Raw genomic sequence first — 21,538 nt, forward strand, 5'->3', positions numbered from 1 at the left:
TGGAACGCAATGTAAATTCACACTCATTGACAGGAAGCGACCGGGAGGTCCCGGAATGGCTCACAATCTATTTCTTCAAAGTCATCTGTGTCATCAGAGTCATCTATTTTCACCCTGGTTTGTGATTGGGCAAGAAAGGTTCGGGCCATACGAGCCAGCGTCGCAGAAAGATTTCGTGTCACGCCGTAAACTGGCTTGCAATTTAATGCACTCTCATCAAACGTCAGGATGACAAGAAACCAGGATGGAATCCGCGTCAACTTTCTTTCCACATTCGGTTCATCCGCCCAACATCTCAGCGCCACAAGGTCATGTCAACCACGGGTGCGGAACGTTTTCGGCCAGGCGTTGTGATCCCATGACACCAAGTCTGGTCTCAGAAGGGCGATGATACGCTAAATCGGAAGCAGGGACGACTTTGTGAGTAACGGTCATGTTTGGTTAAGCGGTGAACTGATGCGCACACTTAATCGAACTGCAGAGTGTTACGGTCAGCTGAAGTTACCATACACCTAGGCGCATATTGAATCCCTTCTTCTCAGTATCAGATTGAAAACTACAATAAATCTTATACTCCTCATAGGAAATTCTCAACGTCGTTACCATCTCAAAGGCAAACATACGGAGCACAGGTTGGCAATTTTCGTCCAATCCGTCCTCGGAGTATGCACTTTTATTGTCATCATGGAGTACGGGGATAGTGATGTTCAATGATCGGCGACGTAACGTACCTCCCTTGACCGGGCTCATACCCAGGAAAACTCCGCACGATATCGAAAGGTCAGTTTAATCTGGCTCCCCGGGCGGGAAGGCTGAGGACGATTTCCTGAAGTTCCCTGCTAGAAGAGCCGCTGATAAGAGGTCAGCCAACAGTAAACCAGCATAATAGTCAAATACATATGCCTCTAAGATCTCTGTTCATCATCAATCACTGCTGTACTGTCTTGTAACTGCCTCTTCCACCTGGTGTTGTGACCTAAATCAAACAAAACACTCAAGGGATGAAGTCGAAGCGGTGAAGCGAGAAAGCACAGCTCATGATAGCTCGATGTGAGAGGTATCATCATTGAGACACGCGCAAGAATAGAAAAACAGAATAGAAAATAGTTACTCACTTCAATAAGACAAATATCAGCAGCCAACAAGCCTGAAAGAAGGGTTATGCTCACCTATCGCGGGTTGCCTGGAGAGAGACAGAAAGGAGAAGAGGTAGTCGACGAGGCTGAAGTTGAGAGACGTTGGAACCACCGGCTGGCTAATGCTACTGGAACGACTGACTGTCTTGGCAGCTATCTGGTTACTGGGGGAAATTATGCTGGGGCGTATAATGGGAAGCTAACTAGCGAGAGTGGTAAGCACGTGATTGAAATTATCTAATCAATATCACAAACATCCGTGACGTCGGGCAGGGAATGCGATCAACTATAAAAAAGGCTTCTTTTCGCGGACTGCAAAATAAAAGAGGAGGTTAATTCAATTAGTTTCACACTACTGTATTTCAAATATTTCAAGATGAGGGGGTTCGTTGACTGCCCATAGCGATGGATGATCGATTCCAGAGATCACGGTCAGATTCAGGTTACTACAACGGAAACGGCTTAAACGGCTACGAAGATAGCGACGAGAGCTATCCCTCCGACGGCGAGCAGACTCATAAGCAAGAAGAAACACCACAGAAGCGAGAAACAATGTCGGCCTGGATTCAACGGCAGACAAACTCGCCCTATGTGCAGTTGGCCGGCGCTGCTGTTCTCTCAGGCGCCGCAGTTGCCGGTGCCATCCTTCGCTATCAGTCCCTGAAGAGACAAGCCGCCATACAAAAATTGAAGGCGTCGATACCGGACTCTGACGAACAGAATACGGTGCAGAAGGTGTGGTTGCCTTGGGTGTTTTAAATTGCAGTTGTTTAAGTACATGATACGGCTTATGGCGCCCTGTGATATATGCCAGACTGACCGGAGGAAGTGAAGCTCACAGAATTCGGACTAGCAACGCCCTCGACGCTGAGTAAAGAAGACAAACGAGGTGCTGCTCTTGCTCGCAGAGCCCAACGTGGGGACTACGATGATGGTACGCAGCTCCTCTTGTTAGCTTTCCTGCTCAAGAAGGACTGATCGCTTTTCTAATCTTTTTGTTGTAATTCATAGATTTAATACTCGAACAACTTGCCCGCAACCGCGTCTTCCTTACCAACGAAGGGCTCACAAAACTGCTGTCTTCCTTCGTAATAATAGTGGGATGCGGCGGCGTTGGCTCCCACGCTGCTGCCTCTCTGGCGCGCTCTGGCGTATCGCGCATACGTCTCGTGGACTTTGATCAGGTTACCCTTTCATCACTTAATCGACATGCACTTGCTACCCTCTCGGACGTTGGCACCCCAAAAGTCCACTGTATCCGGAAGCGACTGGAGCAAATAGTACCATGGGTGCGCTTTGACTGCCGGGATGAACTATACAGCGAATCCGCGGCAGATACTCTTTTAGGCCCTTGGAATTTGAAGGGCGACAAAGAAACCCGGAAACCAGATTTTGTTCTGGACTGCATTGATAATATTTCCTCCAAGGTTTCTCTCCTTCACTACTGCCATTCCCACAATATTCCGGTCATATCTTCCATGGGCGCGGGGTGTAAATCTGATCCCACTCGGATCACTGTTGGTGATATCTCTACAAGTGCTGAAGATCCCCTTTCCCGAAGTACCCGTCGTCGCTTGAAGGCCCTGGGAGTTAGCTCCGGTATTCCAGCAGTTTTCTCCACCGAAAAACCAGGGCCTGGAAAGGCGTCGTTACTCCCACTCCCTGATGACGAGTTTGCCAAAGGTGAGGTAGGGGAGCTTGGCGTTCTTCCCGACTTCCGTGTGCGAATACTTCCCGTTATCGGCACAATGCCAGCCGTGTTCGGCTATATCCTCGCCAACCATGTCATCTGTGACTTATCAGGATATCCTAACGAGTACAACGCAGGAGCCAAGGGCCGAGAAAAGATGTATGATAGCATCTTAGGAGGCCTGCAGGGGATGGAAGAACGCCTAGCTAAGTTCGAACTCGGTTATGATCCGGTCGGATTACGGGTACCAATCAACAAAGATGACGTTGCTTACCTGATTGAAGAGGTATGGAGAGGGAAAAGTGTCGTTACGGGTCTGACTACGCGGCTAATGTTGTTACGTTGGAAGCGCCCGGAGAATGGATTCGGGCCCGATCCTTTCTGGGAGAAGGAAGGACAGAGGAGTACGCGGCTTGATTTGAAAGAACTGGTTTGCATGACGAAGGAGGAAGCGCTGCGGCATGAGCGGGAGGTTCTGAAGGGCGGTAAAGCTGTTGAAGATCTGTACGATGAGAAAGTCATTAGAAAGGTGGAGGAGCGGATACGTGAGCAAGAAGCGTATGAAAGGTATCGATAGCCTTTACTCTGGTTTCATATATATATAAACAGGGAGAGCACATATCTAAAAGAAATATTTTTGTTCCTCTTTAACTTATCACACAAAAATTTAGCCATGATATTTATCTAAATATCCCACATACGGAAATGGTATTCTATATGGGTCTCATTCACGGAGTATGGGCAAGAACCGTAAAAAAGCGGGAGGTACCTGATCCATGAATGCGAAGTGGATCCTCCCGCTGCCGTCGCCAGAATCATCGATTCACATTCTTCGTAGATAGTTGGACCGAAACACGCGCTCATACTCAGGGCCTGAATGTTATTGTGGATACGGTATCCCTCGAAGGGCATATCCATGGTTACTCGGCTCCTTTTCTCACCGAAGATCCCAGATCCCAGATCTCCACACACTTTTCCTCTGTGACGACTAGTATGTTCAAAGCTTTTGTTAGACTTCTAACAGCAAAGATGGAGGATGTAAAATCATTGATGCGCTAAATATGATGTTTACATTTCGAGAAGAGACCAGACTCAAGCAGAGAACAACAAGGAGACTAAATATCCATTTCCTGGAGATGGAGATAATTTATAACAGAAACATCACCCGCGGATTGATCCCAAATTTTTTTTCCCTTTCATGTTTGAACCTCGCTGCAATGTCTATCAAATTCGTCCTTGAGAATAGACCCTCGATATGAGGCTATGCATTTAACCTGAAGAAAACTGGTGTTAATTTGCAGATACTGAGAGGATAATAGCGATGTTAGCCTCTTGGGAGAGAAACTGGGAAATATTTTATTTAGGTTGAATGGACGGCGTTTTTCCTACACCCACACATCCGCGAGCCCACACCGGTTCTCGAAATACAAATCCCAACCCGAACACAATTTCGGCTGTGAAACCCATATCATAAATTCGGGCACGTCAGAGCAATGACGCACCCAGAGAAGACATATCCCCAGCCCCCCTCCCGAGCCGATTCTGCTTGGTACAATGTTGGCATCAGAAACCTCGACGGCCGAGTATCTTCCTCATACCCTCAAAAACCCAAAGGCCCTCTCATCAATTACGTGACAAATGCCTGGATGGCCTCAGTTCCCAAATACAGCAAGTCCGGGACAAATATGAAGGCCGACTGTCCCAGCAAATGGCCTGCACGCACCAGTGACCTCCGCAAGCTAGCTACCGCCCCGCGATTCCGTCGTTATATCATCGTCTATTTCATTTTGCTATGGATATTTCTGGGTAGCTGGTTAGGATTTTTTTGGCCTCGTTTAAAAGAGAACAGTCAACTCTTAGACTCACTCTCCTTGATGACAAAAGAGAGGATGGGAGGTTGGTTTGGTTCGAATTCCATGCCCAAGTTCAATGACTTGGTTTATATAAGATCGCTGGACCCAACACTGCTACCCAGTGATGGAAAAACAACCCCGGACAACCCGCATCGTAAACGTCTAATCGTCTTGGGCGATGTCCATGGGTGCCTCGACGAATGTAAGGCATATATATGCATTCCCCATATGCTATATACACCAAATTTTGTTCCTTTCCGTTAAAAAAAGGGTTTACTCTGTTCTAACCCAAAACTTCTCTTATACACGCAGTGGAAAACCTTCTACGAAAAGTAGCCTTCGATCCCAAACAAGGAGACCATTTGATCTTCACAGGCGATCTGATCGCTAGGGGCCCCAAGAGTATTGGAGTTGTTGACCTTGCACGCAAATACGGCTCATCCTGTGTCCGAGGAAATAATGAAGATCGTACCCTACTCACCCGCCGCGATATCAAGGGTGTATCGTCAAACAGGAAGAGTCGTTCCATGAGTAACAATGAATTAGGTAAAGCCAGTGAAGACATAAATAGTTCCAAGAACCGCGCTCTTGCGGCCGAATTGAGCGATGAGCAAGCGGAGTGGCTGGATACGTGTCCAGTGATTTTGAAGGTTGGATCTATCAAAGGCATGGACGACGTCGTAGTCGTGCACGGTGGTCTCGTACCTGGCCTAGAACTGGAGAAACAAGATCCCACTGCCGTCATGTCTATGCGGACTATTGATTTTTTGAGCCATGCTCCCAGTTCGTCATCCGATGGCGTGCCCTGGACAAAGGTGCGTGTCAACTGTTCTCTTCATCTTGTCTAACTCCGTTTCCTCTGTGGACTCTTCAACCCTGGTTACCTAACCACCCACTTCCCTTCGAACAAATTGGGTTGACAATTCAATAAGTACTTAGCTCTTCAATAAATATCAAACCATGTTGGCTCGAGCCCGAAATTTGGCCCCGCCAGAAGAAAGCCTGCGCTATGCACGCCCAACAACTGTATTATATGGCCACCAGCCGCACAGTTCTCCGTTGCTGAAAAAGTACACCAAAGGATTAGACACCAACTGTGTCAGAGGTGGGAAACTTTCTGCAATGATCATCGAGGATGGCGGTATTACCAGCATCCAGAGCGTGAGGTGCAAAAATTATATGACAAAAATGAACCGACTAACGGACTGTATCAATCGCTTTTTAAAACTGTTGTAATTGTTCTTTTCGATTATCCTCTTCCTGTTTGGAGAACGTTCATCATACCCTTTCAAGTCCTTACTTCTTTTGCTTGCTTTATTTAGTCCTCCAGTTTCTCACCGCGCTGAATTCCCCACGGATAACATACTCTTCTATATACCTGCTGGGTGTTCCTGCATAATTTCTTATTATTTCCGAGTATGCCCTACACATATATTCGTCATCATTCTCTACGCATGCATTTGTAGTTAATTTGGTACCAATTATAGGCGTTAATGGTGCATCTGTTTTAGAACATTTTTACTCCATTCTCGTACTCGTTTCATTTTCCTTTTTGTCTATTCCTCTTATTAACTGGATTTGGATGCTTTGGCAGTTTCAGATGCAAAGTCACATAATGTACATAGGTGTCGGTTTTGTTACTCACTGGGGATATGCAGCTCTTCGAACTTGTTTTCGAAGGCATGTGACATGGCATGTACATGTAGAGTGCATTTCCAGAATATTGACTGTTTCTCTAGACAGAACCTTCGCTGGTCTTGCCTTTTTATATCAACGATTAATTTCGTCACTCATCGTGCAGTCTAATCAATCTGTACGTCCAAAGAACCATCTACATGTCTGTCTTGATTGAGGTTTTCCATTCAAACGCCGAATATAGGCTCTTCTGCCAAATTGTGCATCTTCTCCCTATGGCATGTCACTTTTATTGCATTTCCTTCCTTTTCACCAAATTTAGATGCTTGTCGGAATAAAAAACACCAATCCCTTTTTGGTTGGTCCTTGGAAGATTGAGGTTCCTTGAATCGAGTATGATGGCAACATGGTCGATCGCCAAAGCAGAAGATAGGTTTCATGCCGCAGTAATGGCATGTAATCAGCATCCGGACACCTCTGACAGTCCCATTTTTGTACTAATCTCCAACCAGCCCTACATATCATATCCACATCTCACTTCGGATGTCGAACATTGGGGATAGCCAAACACCTTGGAGATGGGCCCAGGGATATTATCCTTACCGAATAATAGTAACATCTTTCCACCAGGGTTTCGTAAACTCCTCACAACTACACAGGGAGATATTCGAAGCTTAATGCAGCTATGTGACCTCCGTTGGACTTTTAGATGACAACGGCAGGATGATTGCTTCTGTTCACATGATCTTTAGGACGTCTCCTGTCGAAAAATGTGATCTTTCGTTGATCGGAAATCATGCGACTGATGGAATTTTGGTTTAGTTATCAATAACCGTACGGCATCTTGTTGTCAAGGGGGTTTGTCAACCAGGGATCAGATAGCAATACCTTCTCTGTAGACCTGGCTGCCGGAGCCCAGTGGAGCGTGTTCTGCATAAACTGGAGGAATAGCTTTTTGTTAGAACCCTGTAAATTCTTTTCAATGCCTTCCAAGGATACTGGAGGTATTTCGAAACCCCCTTTCAAGTCACCTAGGAATGAATCAGCGACGGTTACAAAGAGGAATCAGAGAAAGAAGCAAACAAGGTAATTAGTATTAACTAACCGTCGTCATCCAAAAATTTAGAGGCATAGTCACTTGTTGCAAGAAGTGTTTGGGTGGAGGCCCAAGCTGGGCAACCATTTCGGCAAGATGACGAAGATTCGAATCTTCCCCGTTTTTGTCCGGGCATTGAACAGGTGTTTGTTCTCAAAGAGGTCCCGCACGTAGAAGGCAATGATCAAACCTATACCACAAGTAGCTCTTCGCCCTCAGGGCCTACCATTACACCAACATTCCATATGTCCACTTGCAATCCAATGCCACCCGCAACAAAACCTCAGCAGCGTGGTACAATTACGGCTGGATGTCCTCATGATAGGTGATGACTCAGAGCCTTACCAAAAATGAGGTGGCCGCACTGCTTAGGAGTAGGAAGACGCGAGTCCCGTATATGGAATGACTCTCACTAACTTTACGAGGACTTGGATCTACCAGCTCATCTTCTTCGCAGCGAGAGAGTAGTGTTGTCTTCAATTCCGAGGAGGATGTTCTTCTCTTGTCTATCTATAGATCAAGTTAGGGTATTCTGGTTGCAAAGAACGCATGTTAAACGCTTTCCAATGTGAACAGTATTAGCCTCTGTGTGCCAAATTCGAGAGCAAGAACTAGATGTTTTAAAACCGACTTCAACAACTTCTCTGACATTGCCTTTCTAGGCATTGCCGCTTGGAGAATGAATAAACTTTTTCTCAAGGGAGGATATACAAGACATAGATAACTCCCGCTCGGAGTAGAAGAGCTCAAAATTATCTAAAGAAGTTCGAACAAGCGGAGCCCCATATGGCTAGTAGTCGAAGAATTAAGGTGTTGATAAACCTGAAACTCTCCGAGGCCATGACTATTTAAGAGTCGCGTTCGTAAACCTTCAGAGCAACATATTGATGACCTCCAAAAGATGGTCAGCCACAACACCCCGGGATTTGCAGACTTCGGGAGCGTTATTTATACCACGGAGGCTTTCTTCTTCGATTTTTATAGATGCGGTCGAGGCCGATTGGCTTTATCTCAAGTTCAAATGTTAAAGGATATTTAGAGAATGATGTGATTGAAGAAGATAAGAAGAAGACCATCAAAAACAGGAAATGTCATATTAATAATTGCTAAGTCATCTGGATCATCCACTAACTATGTATTATACCACAGAGGAGAGTACATCAGACTAAAGGCAAAAATATGATATGCATTGGGTATTGGGAAATGCATTGCTGGGTCCATACGTGGGTATAGTTATAGATTGTTTGTCATTAAAAGAAAAACAAGTTCAAACATATTAAACAGGAACAAAGGGGTATTGAAACATTAGCAGCATTATATGAGAATTAAGGCCAAGAGGTATAAGACAAATGTGAATCTTGAGCCGAATCCTATGTTGTTTAAGCAGGCGATTCGGTTCTGCCCCGGGTTATGTGAGGTGTTATTTGAGGAGCCCAATAGCGAAGGTACAGACTTAGACAGCATGACGACGACCCCAGAAACGGTGGTTACTGGTATATCGGTATTTAATCAGTATCAACACAGATATTTTCTACATACCATAAATGGAGATTGGTAGTATGCACATTGACTTGACTATTTCGCGCAAAATAATCAAGTTCGAAAAATACTTACGTTCTATATCCATCACCAGCGACTGGACGGCGGTCACGAGTGCGGAAAGTAAACCATATGCCCTGAAAAGAATCTCAATTTTAATATTATATCGCCAAGACAGGGAAGAGTTAAAAGAGAAAAAAAAAAAAAAAAAAAAAAAAAATCCATACCACAATCGCAGAAACCAACCAAAGAATGGCTGAGAGAAAGCTGAATGACTCAGCAGCCTTCCAGCGATCGCAAACACCGCCGTCCGTAATGCTGCCCCAATCGAAGATAAACCCACAGGCACGCCTGTTGAGCCAATTTACAAGCACAGCAAAGACGGAGAACCAGGCGCATGATATGATTAAATCAGCTGTCGGTGTTGGTTAGCGCTACATTGCAATATGCTTATATAAAATAACGAATGAGAAATATTTATAGAGGACGGAGGAATGTACCTATCCATAACACGAATGTTGCGGAAAAGGGTATGAGCCAAATGAGGCCTAGAAGCATTGAGATTCCCGACACCACCAACGCGTAAATCCAACGGCCCAAAGGGAAACCAGGGAAATTATCCGTTCTAGCTACATCGTGACCGATGATGCCTGCCACAACCTATATATTTATTATTAGTAAAAATAAAATAAATAAAATTCTACGGTAAGGGCGAAGTTAATGATGCGGGGAGTCTTGTGTATGGAAATGTTACGAACAGCAGCGAAGCCTATCTCTCCTATACGGAGTACGACCGAAACTATACGAGAGATGACCGGCATTGTGGTCGAAACTCTTTCAACGATCGATCTGAAGGCCAGCGCAACGCGCTTGTTAGAAATCTGTTGACGGATGACGCGGGCTAGACTGATAGAAATGTATGCTTTTCGGAAACGAGTATACCTTGGGTGGTAGTTAGCTAGATAAACTGGATCCCCAGTTTGTGATAGTTCTGATGCGCTGGATAACTGATCCCCAACTAAACGCCAGTTGAGATGAAATAATATAAGCCTTAGATGAGAATCTCCAATTATCCCTGAGGTGTCAAAGAACGTAAACAAGATTAAAAGGAATACTAGGTGCGACCTAGGAATATATAGACTCACAACACAATCCGTCACGAGGGTGATTCGTCGTAGATCCAGTTGTGTAGGTGGCGAAAACAGGGTATTGAAGTCCTCCATCGAGAGGTAACAAGTAATAGAGAGGCGAAAATAAAACAAAAGAATTAGTATCCTATAGCAGCAGTTCAAAACTCCAAGCAGACTTTCTTGTTTTTGGTTCAATCTCCGTTTCAATCGAGAATCATTAGCTAGCTTATGACGAATGCTGCCATGACGCAGTCGTCGTAGTTTGCCAATCATTCTCGGGCTAGTTAGTTAACTAATCCTTGCAGGGCATCACATCGACAACTGCGGTGCCAGCTCACAACCCTACGGTCACTGGCCATAGTGAGGGGTAATGCCCATTTTCGAAATGTTGGTAGAAGGGATCGAAAGTATCCTCTTATTTTGATTATAGATTTGATCGTTTGTTGAGTTGCCATGAAGAAGAAACAAAGGAAGCCGTAGCTTGGTATTGGCATATTGAGAAATCATGTATTATCCCAAACTCCAAATGCCGGTCTGACAATCTGGGATCCAAATGGAATTGACAGAAACAGACGTCACATACAACATGGTCTGCCCTTGGGTGGAAGTCTGCCAGTCCCAGCTCTCTAAGATAATTGGCTGAATGCCCCGAAGTTATTAGTGTTACTTTGTTATGGTTAACAAAGAGCGTGAATTCTAAGTAACCGGTTGCCGCCCCTGTTCAGCCCATGGATGCTCTATTTCTGAATAAAACTACCTATATAAGTATCCTTCAATCGAATATCAAACACATACGACCACAGGGAGTGGAAAACAGGGCTTCCCGTCCGCTCAGCCGTACTTAAGCCACTCGCCGGCCGGTTAGTAGTTGGGTGGGTGACCACCAGCGAATCCCGGCTGTCGTATGTTTTTTCTTTTTCTTTTTTTCTTTTCAAGATAGTGGATCCACCCGAAAGCCCGAAGTTCGAGGAATATAGCCATGGATGCTCATCTGCTCGGAGGTGTTCGAGGAGTATTATGAATTGTACCAGCTTGCTTCGAACCTGAATGAAATCTAGCGGTAGAGCCAGTTTCTGCAACATATTCACTTGTGCTCAGCGGAGGATCTAGATCTAACAACGATGCTTTAAGATTTGAGTGGTATCCAGTCTGACATTACTAGTTTGAACCGATGATTAGTGAAAACCAACTCTACGCAGACGTCCAAAGAAACAAAAAAGTTGACATTTAGAAATCTTGGAAGACGACGGGAAGACCTAACCTAACTTGGTTAGACCAGGTCGTCCCCAGAGTCGCCATTAGTCATTCCATTATCTAATCAGACACAACATCGCGTCTCGCCTGGACAGAAAATTATACGGTTGAGATTGAAAACAACCATCGCGTATGGATCAGTGAGGACAGCGATACTCTTTGTATATCCTTAAGACTTGAGGGTATGCGAAATCGTGAGAGGTCCTCCTTTTCCTTATTTCAATCACTTGAGACAACAGAAGACCCTCGTTTCTCAGTTACCCTCCCCGTCTTGCCTGCGCCGCATTTGCGACTGGCATTCATGCTCCGCCTTCGATTTTAGCCAGTGTGTTGGTAGGCTATTTTGGGAGACCAGTATGCCTTCTCTGCCCACTCACCGTCGAAGCGGCAGCTCCCCATCTCCTGCTGCTGCTTCTGCGGGGTCTTCTGATGAAATGACGCCGTCTCCGTCCACTTCTTTCTCCTCAGACAAAGAAAATCGAAATTCAAATAGTCGATCAGAGAAAAGGAAAACTACACATCTAGCACCTCAGTCGACACAGAAACCTCAAGTGATGGCGGACGCGTCGAACAAAAGGCGAAAATTATCAGACAACAGAGGACTGTCTGATCGCCAGAGCCAAGCCACACACAGACGACGGCCTCAACAAGTTCAAGATACCCATCTATATGACCCCAATCAAGATCCAGAAGAGCGCCGGGCGGTGCGAAAAGGACTGAGAGATCTTGCAACGAACCTGAATGGTGCGACACGTCTACATAGATATATTTTGTGTAGTTATACTGATTCGTTTGGATTAGATTCTCGCGCAGAATACCTCAAGCCTGGCTCTAACGGTATACGTACTACACTGGAGAAGGCAAATGAGTGGTTCAAATCAGTGAAACAGACGTCAGATGCAACCATAGATTCGCGACTTCTCGTGTCCGCGGCCGATTTATCGTATAAACGCACCGCGCAAACCGTTCTAGGCGATGGCGATAGCGGAATCGATGTGGATGAGTTCGTGTCGAAATGTATTTCATACATGCGCCAAGGGCCCAGAGGGGAGGAGCCATCATTTTCTAGCACCCAGAGACGACGCCGTCGCGTTACGGGCAACGATCCAGTTGAAGAAGATAGCGACGATGAAGGAGATGCGCTTAACTGGGATTGGCTTGGCCGAAGAGCCTGCTTTCCCAACAATCTGCGACCAGCCCTTTCTGGGTTTTTGCTTGGACCACTGTCGGTGCAGAAGCGATTCCGGCAACAAAGTCAAAGGAGAGCTAGACAGGAGCGTTTTGACCCATCTCTGGCTAGAAAACCACAGGAGTTAGAGGAGAAAGATATAGATAAGCAAGAGACCTCAAACCTGACTGCCATGTGTACCGATATCAGGGAGCTTCTGGTGAAGACCCAATCACACAGTGAGGCGCTGGTTAACGAAGAGCTCTCTCAAATGGGTGACGATGTTTCTGAGGACGCTGTCAAGGAAGTGATGAGCAAACATCCGATTTCAGATGATGGCGGTGTCCCACTATTCCGGTTTTGCATCAATCCAAAGTCATTTGGCCAAACTGTCGAAAATCTTTTCTATGTCAGCTTCTTGATACGTGATGGTAGTGTTGGTATATCAATGGACAGCAATGAACTCCCCACGCTACGTAAGTGATAATCCTTGGGTTGTCAATCCCTAGAAGGGCATACTACTAACCTTTCATTCAAGTCCCCTCTCATCCGGCAGCACCATCAGAAGCGCAGGCCAAAAAGCTGCAGAAGCACCAGACAGTTTTTAGTCTCGATTATGAAACCTGGGAAGATCTCATCGAAATATTCAACATCGAAGAGTCTTTAATACCTCACCGAGAGGAAGGGACAACAGAGTCGGCAGATAAAAGAAAGGTTCCTGGCCGGCGTAATTAGCAACCAATATGAGCCGTCTTGCATTGCTTCATCTACCTGTCCTTTGTACATTAATATTTTGTGGCCTTTTTTGACCTGATTTTGTTTTATTTTTAAGCCTTTTATTCCCCCTCATATCTACGGAGTATTGCTCTGCGTTTTATTCATTCTTCCTGTTATTCTCTTGCTGTCTTATGAATGTATCTTTCGCTTTAATTTTTTATCTGGCTGCACGATAGGTAGGCTCTTGCTGTTGTTGTCGTCAACGTTTCAATTCAATTTCTTCGGATTCATTTATTCTATCCAGTACTGTCATTGAAATCTGGAATATGCATGGGCTACATCCGAGGTATTTTCCTTTCGCTCTTCTCGTATTTTAGCAGAACGTGGGGAGATGAATGCCGTTTGGGTCGAAATTAAACAAGATATATTCGAATCATATGGAGAATTGATGTCTAAAATCTATGTTTGCGTCTCCAACTATGTGTATTCCGTACACCCCTTACATTTGTATGCGTACATCGCGGGTTGTTCATCCAGCTGTTGACGCACGAGTTGGCGGTCTGGGCTTCACAGTTGGGACATGTTTTAGTTACGTCATGGTGGCCGCTAGTTAGCTAGTTAATGTAGTTTGCGACTTTCCAACTAACCAGCTACAGAGTTACCAACCTCTTTTCATGCAGCAAAAATGCGACAAGAACTGCATTTATGAGTGAATAAATCTTGGTGCCCATCACTCTGGACATGTGATAGTACGTACACTTTTGCCACTCTTTGAATCTCAAACTAAATGAATGATTAATGTTCTTCCCCAAGTCATCAATTCTTGTCCACCCCCAAGCTATTTCAACCTTCCTCCCTCCTCATGGTATCGCCCAAGTCCATTCCTGTTCCTATTCTTTGATATTCTTCCCTTCATTTTCTGGTTCGCTGAATAGGCGTTGTTTCCATTCGTATACCGTCCTCACAAAACGAGCTCCATTGTTTAGCAACAACGAACTTGTCGAGCAAGTGATAACCCAGGCAAAGCATTTTCAACATATTACCAGTGTTGGTCGACCGCTTGTCAAGCAAGCAGCATCTGGTTCATCTTATTTTGGAACGATGCCTTCGACGCTGGTTCCATCACGGCCGGATGATGTAATGGTGGTACGGAAAGTCCACGATGATATAATTACTTTGAATGTTCCTTTCTATCGCTTTGGGCACGCAAGAATCGGCGGACGGTGTACAATTGGTAAGTTATGAATCAGCACTAAATGAACAATAAGTTGTGATATCGTTAAGCTCATTTGCTAATGGTGAGTGCCCTAGTTCGTCTCCAAAGTGGCCCTCTAGTTGTTATCTCTCCAGTCGCTCTCACAGCAAATGCAAGGGAGGCTATCACTTTATTGGGTGGTGATGTTAAGTACATTGTTGCTCCGGATATGGAACATCACATATTCTTAACCCCTTGGAAAGAAGCCTATCCAAACGCCCAAATCATCGCACCACACGGCCTTAAAGAAAAGCGGGAGAAAAATTCCGAGATGAGAGGACTTCAACAATACGACCATGTCTTCACAAAAGCGAACAAGAGGACTTTGAGAATATCAGACGAGTTCCATGCCGGCTTTAACGTCGAATATGTCAACTCTCACCCTAGTCACGAAATTGTCCTTCTACACAAGCCCTCCAGGACCCTTATTGAAGCAGATTTGTTTTTCAACCTCCCTGCCACAGAGCAATTTTCACAATCTGGCGAGTCGGCCACTCAGGGTGTCCTGACCAAGATATTTCATGTTTTTCAGTCAGCAGCGCCGCCTGCTACCTGGCAGAAGCGGTTTATCTGGTATGTTCTGTCAGCGCCAGATCGTAAGAGTTTTGGGGAATCCGTAGCTACGATTGAAGGGTGGGATTTTGATCGGATAATACCATGTCATGGAGATGTGATTGAGACCGGAGGCAAAGCAGTATTCTGTAATTTGTTTGAATGGAACTTAGAGGCGGCCAGAAAGCACACGCAATGAAGGGTTTGCTATTTTTGACAAGTTTCTGTTTAGGAGGGATTGAAGTTCCCCTTTGTATTTATCAGCATTGTACAACACAAACAAATGAAATGGAAATCGTACGAACGCTATGATCCGTCTCAATTCAATTTTTGGAATTCTACATCAAAGTTTATAGTTAATTAACTGGTTAATGTTGGTTTAACTCTTTCCCAAGGACAGCTTACGTAATCAATTGAAACTGTTGCCAGCCCAACCAAACAACGTTGGGAAGTTGTGGGCGCCTGACGTTAGTTAAATTAATGACATACCCATATCAACGCAAACTCCACAGGACAAATATTAAGACAGCTGTTGTGAAGATGCAGTTCAAACACTAAATGAGTCGAAGGAGAAAAATGATGGTTCTAACGGCCTAGGAGGCCAGCATATTGTAATGGACACCTATACCTTTGCAACATCTGCCCAGGTCGATTTACCGATCCATCTAAAGATGTGAGTACCTCCCGGCTAGATAACTTCCATTTGCCATAACTAACGCTCTCCTTTAGATGCAGCTTGGAAGGAAAACAGAAATCGGTACCTTTCTCCGTCTTGATCAAGAATCCTGACCTTCGACATCTTGGGTCGAACCAGAGCCCTATTTCCGACCTCTACATCACCGTGCAGCTTTGGGCGAGCTCGAAACCTCTAGGCATGCCGGTCCAGACGGCATACAAAGCGTTCAAAACGAGCCGTACATGGAATGAATGGCTTACAGTGCCAGTATCGATTAAAGACGCACCCATCAATAGCCAGCTAGCCATCACAGTTTGGGATCTATCACCTCTGTGTGGGAACGATGCTTATGGTCATTCTGTTCCCTTTGGAGGGACTACTGTATCATTGTTCGATGAAGACGGTACTCTGAAAAAAGGGAGACAGAAGTGTAAAATCTATAGACACAAGGCGGCAGATGGACTTTCGAATACCACGACACCTTCCACACCGGTACAAAAACGGCGCCTATTTCCACATATAGACCATGGCCTTACCCCGGAAGAAGAGGAGTTGGAGCGTTTGGAAAAGCTCTTAAAGAAACATGAAATGGGCGAGATCCCCCGAGTTGACTGGCTGGATCAACTTGTATTTCGGGCGGTGGAGAAGAAAAAATTAGAGGCCGAGGAATCTGCAAGAAAGAAGGCAATACGGAACAACGCTGCTAGGGAAAAGGCCCGAGCCAAGTCAAATTGGGAGGCAAACAACCTCGATGATGACGAAACAGATTATATAAATAATAACGAAGAGAACTTCGTCCTCTATATCGAATTTCCACGTTTTGATTTTCCCATTGTTTTCGAAGATTTTGAATACCCTCGTCCACCGATATCCTCTTATTCTCAGCAACCTATGTCGGGATCTAATTCTACCCTCAAGCCCCCTCCGGAAGTCTGTTTAGGCCCCGATATAGATGGCGCGGGGAATGAAGATGATATCCATCGAATAATTCGAATATATGACCCTGAGGTCGGCCAGAAAGGAAACCCTTGCGAGGACAAACATCGAAGACTGGTTCGTAGTCATCGAACGGGCATTATGGATCGCGACCTCAAGCCAAATCCGAAGATTCGTGATGAATTGCATGATATCATGTTATATGGCCCCACAGAAGAACTCAATTCCGAGGAGAAAGACCTTGTGTGGAAGTTCAGGCACCACCTCACTCGGGACAAGAGAGCCCTGACTAAATTTGTGAAATCTGTGAATTGGCAAGATGTTAGCGAAGCCCGACAGGCTGTTGAAATACTTCCCAAGTGGACCGAGATTGATGTGGACGATGCATTGGAACTTCTTGGGCCGACCTTTGACAACCCCGCTGTGCGGGCTTACGCTGTTGACCGGTTGAGGAAATCCGATGATGAAGAGCTTCTTTTATATCTGTTACAACTAGTCCAGGCCTTGAAGTTCGAAACAATACCCAATGAGGTTTCTGAGGATGTAACTCGAGATTCTTCGCTGACTAGTTTCCTAATTAGCCGAGCCGCCAATAATCCACTTCTTGGATGTTATTTTCATTGGTACCTCATGGTCGAGTGTGACGATGCGGGCCCTAGCACCATTTCCGTCCATCGCAAACTATTCGCTCGTGTTGAGTACTATTTCATGGTCGAGCTGGAGAAACATAACCCCGAGCAGAGGAAAGTCCTGTTGCGACAAGGTGAACTTATTACAATTCTCACTAAAATCGCCAAGGATATTCGCTTCTCCAGAGTGAACCGTGCTGTCAAAATCGAAAAGCTGAAGAAGTTTTTGACGGACCCTAAAAATGAACTTGCCACCATTGACCCACCTCTCCCGCTCCCCCTGGATCCTGAAGTTCAGGTTACCGGTTGCTTCGCGGAGGGTTCCAATGTTTTCAAATCTTCACTTTCTCCTCTCTTAATCAATTTCAAACTCACCGATGGACGAAAATACCCAGTAATTTTCAAGGTCGGAGACGACCTGCGACAAGATCAGCTAGTCATACAAATAATCAGTCTGATGGATCGCCTCTTGCAAAAGGAAAATTTGGACTTGAAACTCACACCCTACCGCATCATTGCCACAAGTGCCAATGCCGGCGCGGTGCAATTTATCCCTTCAACGTCCCTATCAGCAGCATCCGCAAAATACAAGGGCTCAATCCTTACATATCTGAAAGCGAATAATCCAGACGACAATGAACAGTTGGGTGTCCGCAAAGAAACCATGGATACTTATATAAAATCATGCGCTGGCTACTGCGTGATCACTTACCTTTTAGGTGTTGGGGATAGACATCTGGACAACCTTCTTCTTGCACCCGATGGACACTTCTTCCATGCCGACTTTGGCTTTATTTTAGGCCGTGATCCAAAGCCATTTGCGCCCATGATGAAACTCTGCAAAGAAATGGTAGAAGGTATGGGTGGAGCGTCGTCTCCCAATTATATCCAATTCAAACAATATTGTTTTACGGCGTACACCACCCTGCGCAAATCCGCAAACCTAATCCTCAACCTCTTCAGTTTGATGGTCGATGCAAACATCCCTGACATCCGCGTCGAGCCAGATAAGGCTGTATTAAAAGTGAAAGAGAGATTCCATCTGGAGATGAGTGAGGAGGAAGCAATTCGCCATTTCGAACAGCTGATCGGTGATAGCGTGAATGCTATATTTGGAGTTGTCATTGACCGCCTTCACGATTTCGTTCAAGGGTGGAGGGCGTAGTTACCCATTCTATCTCTATACAGATTCACTGTTGACATATAAAATTTACAACTAATATTCTCGAGGTTTATTTTTGGATGTGGGCACTCGGAACACTGGGTTGGAAGATATCGGCGCTGGGAAATATTGGATTTTGGCTGGCATATTTGGGGGTTAGTTGTACTCTAACATACATGTGCTTAGAAAGAAATACCATATGCCCTAGCATTGGGTAGATAGGTTAATACAACTTGGATTTTCATGGTCTTCATATTTCCGAAATGGGTTTGACGCTTCGACAAATATAATAATTTCCCTTACTCTTCAAAAGCCCATATCGGAAGTTTTTAGGCTATTGTAGATAATTGTGCCAGCACAGTGTTGTTATTTTACTCCGCACAAATCGCCTTTTAATTATTTATTGAGCATGATTTAGCAATCTGGGGTCGGGAATCGGTCTCGGGATTGGACTTGAGTCTTTCGGCCCGAGTGGCGCACCAACCAATATCCGATACCAAGAGCCGCCGGAGTCGGCTTTTTATTGTTCCATGCAAAGACAATTTTTTTAGTCAATGACAACCAACTCAAACCTCCTCAGTGCAGCTTGAGAAATTAATTGATCATCTGCCAATTAGCACCACTTTGCCTGGGACCATCTCGATCTTTTGTATGTAAATCCATTCCCAATTTCTCTCACTTCACTTTGTCTGGGGGTATCATTTCGCCATGCTCCCGTGTCCTTGATGGCTTCCACATTCGTACCCCGGACGGTCTTCCCAGCAATTGACAGCATTCCACGTACATACTTTTTGGGACATCATAAAGCTGGGCTTGAAAGAATGAAGGAGATGTTATCAACCATTGATCATGTCATTGAATGCAGAGATTTTCGCATCCCTGCCACTTCGATCAACCCACTTTTCGAGGAAGCTTTGGGTGAGAAGTCGAGATCGATCGTATATACTAAAAGGGATCTTGGAGGAGATCTCAAGCTGGAAAACCAGAAAGTGAGTATCTCGGACTAACTGTATTATGTCTTCTTATTTCCATACATATGCTGATATCTTCCTAATCTACATAGCGTGAGAAAATGATTCAGCGTTGGAATCGGGGTTCGAAAGTTTTCTTTGCTAGCAAATTTAATAACAACACTATCGTTCCGATCGTTAAGAGCCTTAAAAGGCAACCTTTCAAAATAGACAAAATCACAGGATTTCGAATTCTGGTTGTGGGAATGCCCAATATTGGAAAATCAAGTTTGATCAACAGCCTCCGAAAATATGCTATGAAAATAAAGAACAAAGTGGCTAGGACTGGCGCAGATCCTGGTGTGACGAGGAGAGTTGGAACTGGGATCAAAATCATTGAGAGAAGACAGGGCTCGGTATATGTGCATGATACACCCGGGGTCTTTATGCCATACATGCCAGATTCAGAAAGCATGTTGAAGCTTGGGCTTTGTGGTTGCTTGAAGCAATCTATTATCCCGATTATTACGTTAGCTGACTATTTGCTCTATCAAATCAACCTCCACAAACCAATTATATACGGGAAATACTCGCCACCAACGAATGATATAATTCAATTCTTGAAGGCCTTTGCTGCAAAAACAGGATGTCTTTCTAAAGGCGGTATTCCAGATGTAAACACTGCGGCTAATAAGATGATCAACATGTTTCAAAAGGGAAAACTGGGAACTTTTATTATGGACGATATATTGAGCGTAACTTTGCAGCGGAAGCAGGAAAGATTGGCTGCCTTGGGGGGAAGTCTTAACCAGGCGAAGAAGGCAGAGAAATTGGAGAAGAAGGGCTCGAACTCGGATATCGTGCGGACGGAAGTGGAGACAGTATAGACGAGTTGAATATTGAAGTTACCTCTAATTTCGCATGATTATTTAAGATGAATTTTGTACATTATGTATTTATAGATATGCCTAGGGTAACGAATTTTATAATTTATGAACATGTAGGCAAACAGGAAACATTTTATTCCGTAAAACCGTAAAAATTGCCAACCAACCAGAAAAATAGTATATCATCATGCTATCAACGTATTTTGTCAAGCAATCTCCTCCGACGCCGATCTACTAATTCTTCTTGTACTTCCTCGAGGGTAGGTAGCCTCCACTCAATACCGTCCCCGCTATCACCAGGCAGCGGTTCCCACCCATCGACTGCCTCGTCCTTCCCATGCTGCAACATATTTTCAAAAGCCTCCTTTTCTTTCTGCCTTTCATACTCCAACAGCGTCCCGTCTTCCTCATCTAGCCCATATCCAAAATAAGCAGCATCAACATTTCTTCGAGTCAAATCCACTACCCTGCCCCCACCATCATCTTCCTCTCGACCCGTCTTACTTTGTTTTCGTGCAGCAGCTTCAAACATCTCCTTGACACCTGGAAGCTCCCTCGCCCTCCCAAAATATCGATAACCTTTCCCACCACCCGGTATCTCCCTGCCATCATCGTCATACACCCTCCCACCACCACGTGTATAATTCGGCCCTCCAAGATTCCGTATCTGTACCTCCCACATCCACTTTTCCCGCATGGCCTTATTGATCTCGTCATTCAAGTCCCGGATCTGGTAATCGCTCAAGCTCTGGTCCTGGATGCGTGAGACCTTGCGCGAAATTTCCTTCAGCACCTGTCCCCGCCATTTCTCGCATACGGGAATCGAAGTTACAGATGTGATGGCTTTGGGGCGGCGGGTACGGCCAATATCGAGAATTCCGAGGTCTGCAGCTTGTGCGGCGCGGAAGCGAAAAAGCATAGACTGTGCTTTTTCACTGTTGCGAGCCTACATATCGGGTTGATTCTAGTTAGTTATTTTATGTTTTCGTAATGCGGAGAACAACAGGCCTCACCATCGCTACGTTGTGATGTGACGAAGAGACGCAAAGATGGCAACGATAGGATAAAACGAATTGAAGTAAACGTAGCTATAAATTCGGTTATCTCCTCCCGTAGAAAATATTGGTGAACGGCGTAGAGCAGAAGGGTGAAGTGAAGGGGTGCTGGGTATCAAAGCGATTGCTATGGGGAGAATCAAGATCTTGGATGTTTTGTCTGGTGTGAATGCACCTTTGCCCAATTTAGTTAGCGTGTGCGCAGATATGTTCGTTCA

The 21,538-nt window shown here is 45.1% G+C and overlaps 9 protein-coding genes and 1 non-coding gene across 10 annotated transcripts; 7 read left to right on the top strand and 3 right to left on the bottom strand.

The window, feature by feature from the left end:
- Positions 1-1,541: 1,541 nt before the first annotated feature.
- On the top strand, positions 1,542-3,403 carry PAAG_04054 (ubiquitin-protein ligase molybdopterin-converting factor; the record flags this gene model as incomplete). Its single annotated transcript, XM_015845148.1, has 3 exons — positions 1,542-1,871; positions 1,971-2,070; positions 2,148-3,403. 3 exons carry the CDS (start codon positions 1,542-1,544, stop codon positions 3,401-3,403), a joined length of 1,686 nt encoding a protein of 561 aa, XP_015699374.1.
- A 916-nt stretch (positions 3,404-4,319) lies between these two features.
- On the top strand, positions 4,320-5,915 carry PAAG_04055 (hypothetical protein; the record flags this gene model as incomplete). The annotated part of the gene is made up of 3 exons (XM_015845149.1): positions 4,320-4,881; positions 4,992-5,494; positions 5,619-5,915. 3 exons carry the CDS (start codon positions 4,320-4,322, stop codon positions 5,913-5,915), a joined length of 1,362 nt encoding a protein of 453 aa, XP_015699375.1.
- Positions 5,916-7,062: 1,147 nt separating this feature from the next.
- Positions 7,063-7,546, bottom strand: PAAG_04056 (hypothetical protein; the record flags this gene model as incomplete). The annotated part of the gene is made up of 3 exons (XM_015845150.1): positions 7,063-7,116; positions 7,203-7,345; positions 7,420-7,546. 3 exons carry the CDS (start codon positions 7,544-7,546, stop codon positions 7,063-7,065), a joined length of 324 nt encoding a protein of 107 aa, XP_015699376.1.
- A 1,317-nt stretch (positions 7,547-8,863) lies between these two features.
- Positions 8,864-10,172, bottom strand: PAAG_04057 (hypothetical protein; the record flags this gene model as incomplete). Its single annotated transcript, XM_015845151.1, has 5 exons — positions 8,864-8,900; positions 9,025-9,086; positions 9,177-9,364; positions 9,450-9,609; positions 9,708-10,172. The coding sequence occupies 5 exons, from the start codon at positions 10,170-10,172 to the stop codon at positions 8,864-8,866; spliced, it is 912 nt and encodes a 303-aa protein (XP_015699377.1).
- A 700-nt stretch (positions 10,173-10,872) lies between these two features.
- PAAG_11794 lies at positions 10,873-10,988 on the top strand. Its single transcript, XR_001551850.1, has one exon. It is a non-coding gene; the product is annotated as a 5S ribosomal RNA (ribosomal RNA).
- A 701-nt stretch (positions 10,989-11,689) lies between these two features.
- On the top strand, positions 11,690-13,236 carry PAAG_04058 (hypothetical protein; the record flags this gene model as incomplete). Its single annotated transcript, XM_002793740.2, has 3 exons — positions 11,690-12,077; positions 12,135-12,977; positions 13,040-13,236. The coding sequence occupies 3 exons, from the start codon at positions 11,690-11,692 to the stop codon at positions 13,234-13,236; spliced, it is 1,428 nt and encodes a 475-aa protein (XP_002793786.2).
- Positions 13,237-14,319: 1,083 nt separating this feature from the next.
- On the top strand, positions 14,320-15,224 carry PAAG_04059 (hypothetical protein; the record flags this gene model as incomplete). The annotated part of the gene is made up of 2 exons (XM_015845152.1): positions 14,320-14,441; positions 14,543-15,224. 2 exons carry the CDS (start codon positions 14,320-14,322, stop codon positions 15,222-15,224), a joined length of 804 nt encoding a protein of 267 aa, XP_015699378.1.
- A 415-nt stretch (positions 15,225-15,639) lies between these two features.
- On the top strand, positions 15,640-18,431 carry PAAG_04060 (phosphatidylinositol 3-kinase vps34; the record flags this gene model as incomplete). Its single annotated transcript, XM_015845153.1, has 2 exons — positions 15,640-15,698; positions 15,755-18,431. 2 exons carry the CDS (start codon positions 15,640-15,642, stop codon positions 18,429-18,431), a joined length of 2,736 nt encoding a protein of 911 aa, XP_015699379.1.
- Positions 18,432-19,153: 722 nt separating this feature from the next.
- On the top strand, positions 19,154-20,265 carry PAAG_04061 (mitochondrial GTPase; the record flags this gene model as incomplete). Its single annotated transcript, XM_002793743.2, has 2 exons — positions 19,154-19,417; positions 19,492-20,265. The coding sequence occupies 2 exons, from the start codon at positions 19,154-19,156 to the stop codon at positions 20,263-20,265; spliced, it is 1,038 nt and encodes a 345-aa protein (XP_002793789.1).
- Positions 20,266-20,458: 193 nt separating this feature from the next.
- Positions 20,459-21,281, bottom strand: PAAG_04062 (pre-mRNA-splicing factor isy1; the record flags this gene model as incomplete). Its single annotated transcript, XM_015845154.1, has 2 exons — positions 20,459-21,211; positions 21,279-21,281. 2 exons carry the CDS (start codon positions 21,279-21,281, stop codon positions 20,459-20,461), a joined length of 756 nt encoding a protein of 251 aa, XP_015699380.1.
- Positions 21,282-21,538: the final 257 nt, after the last annotated feature.

This window comes from Paracoccidioides lutzii, assembly GCF_000150705.2.
Source record: "Paracoccidioides lutzii Pb01 unplaced genomic scaffold supercont2.10, whole genome shotgun sequence".
Taxonomy (NCBI): Eukaryota; Fungi; Ascomycota; class Eurotiomycetes; order Onygenales; family Ajellomycetaceae; genus Paracoccidioides; species Paracoccidioides lutzii.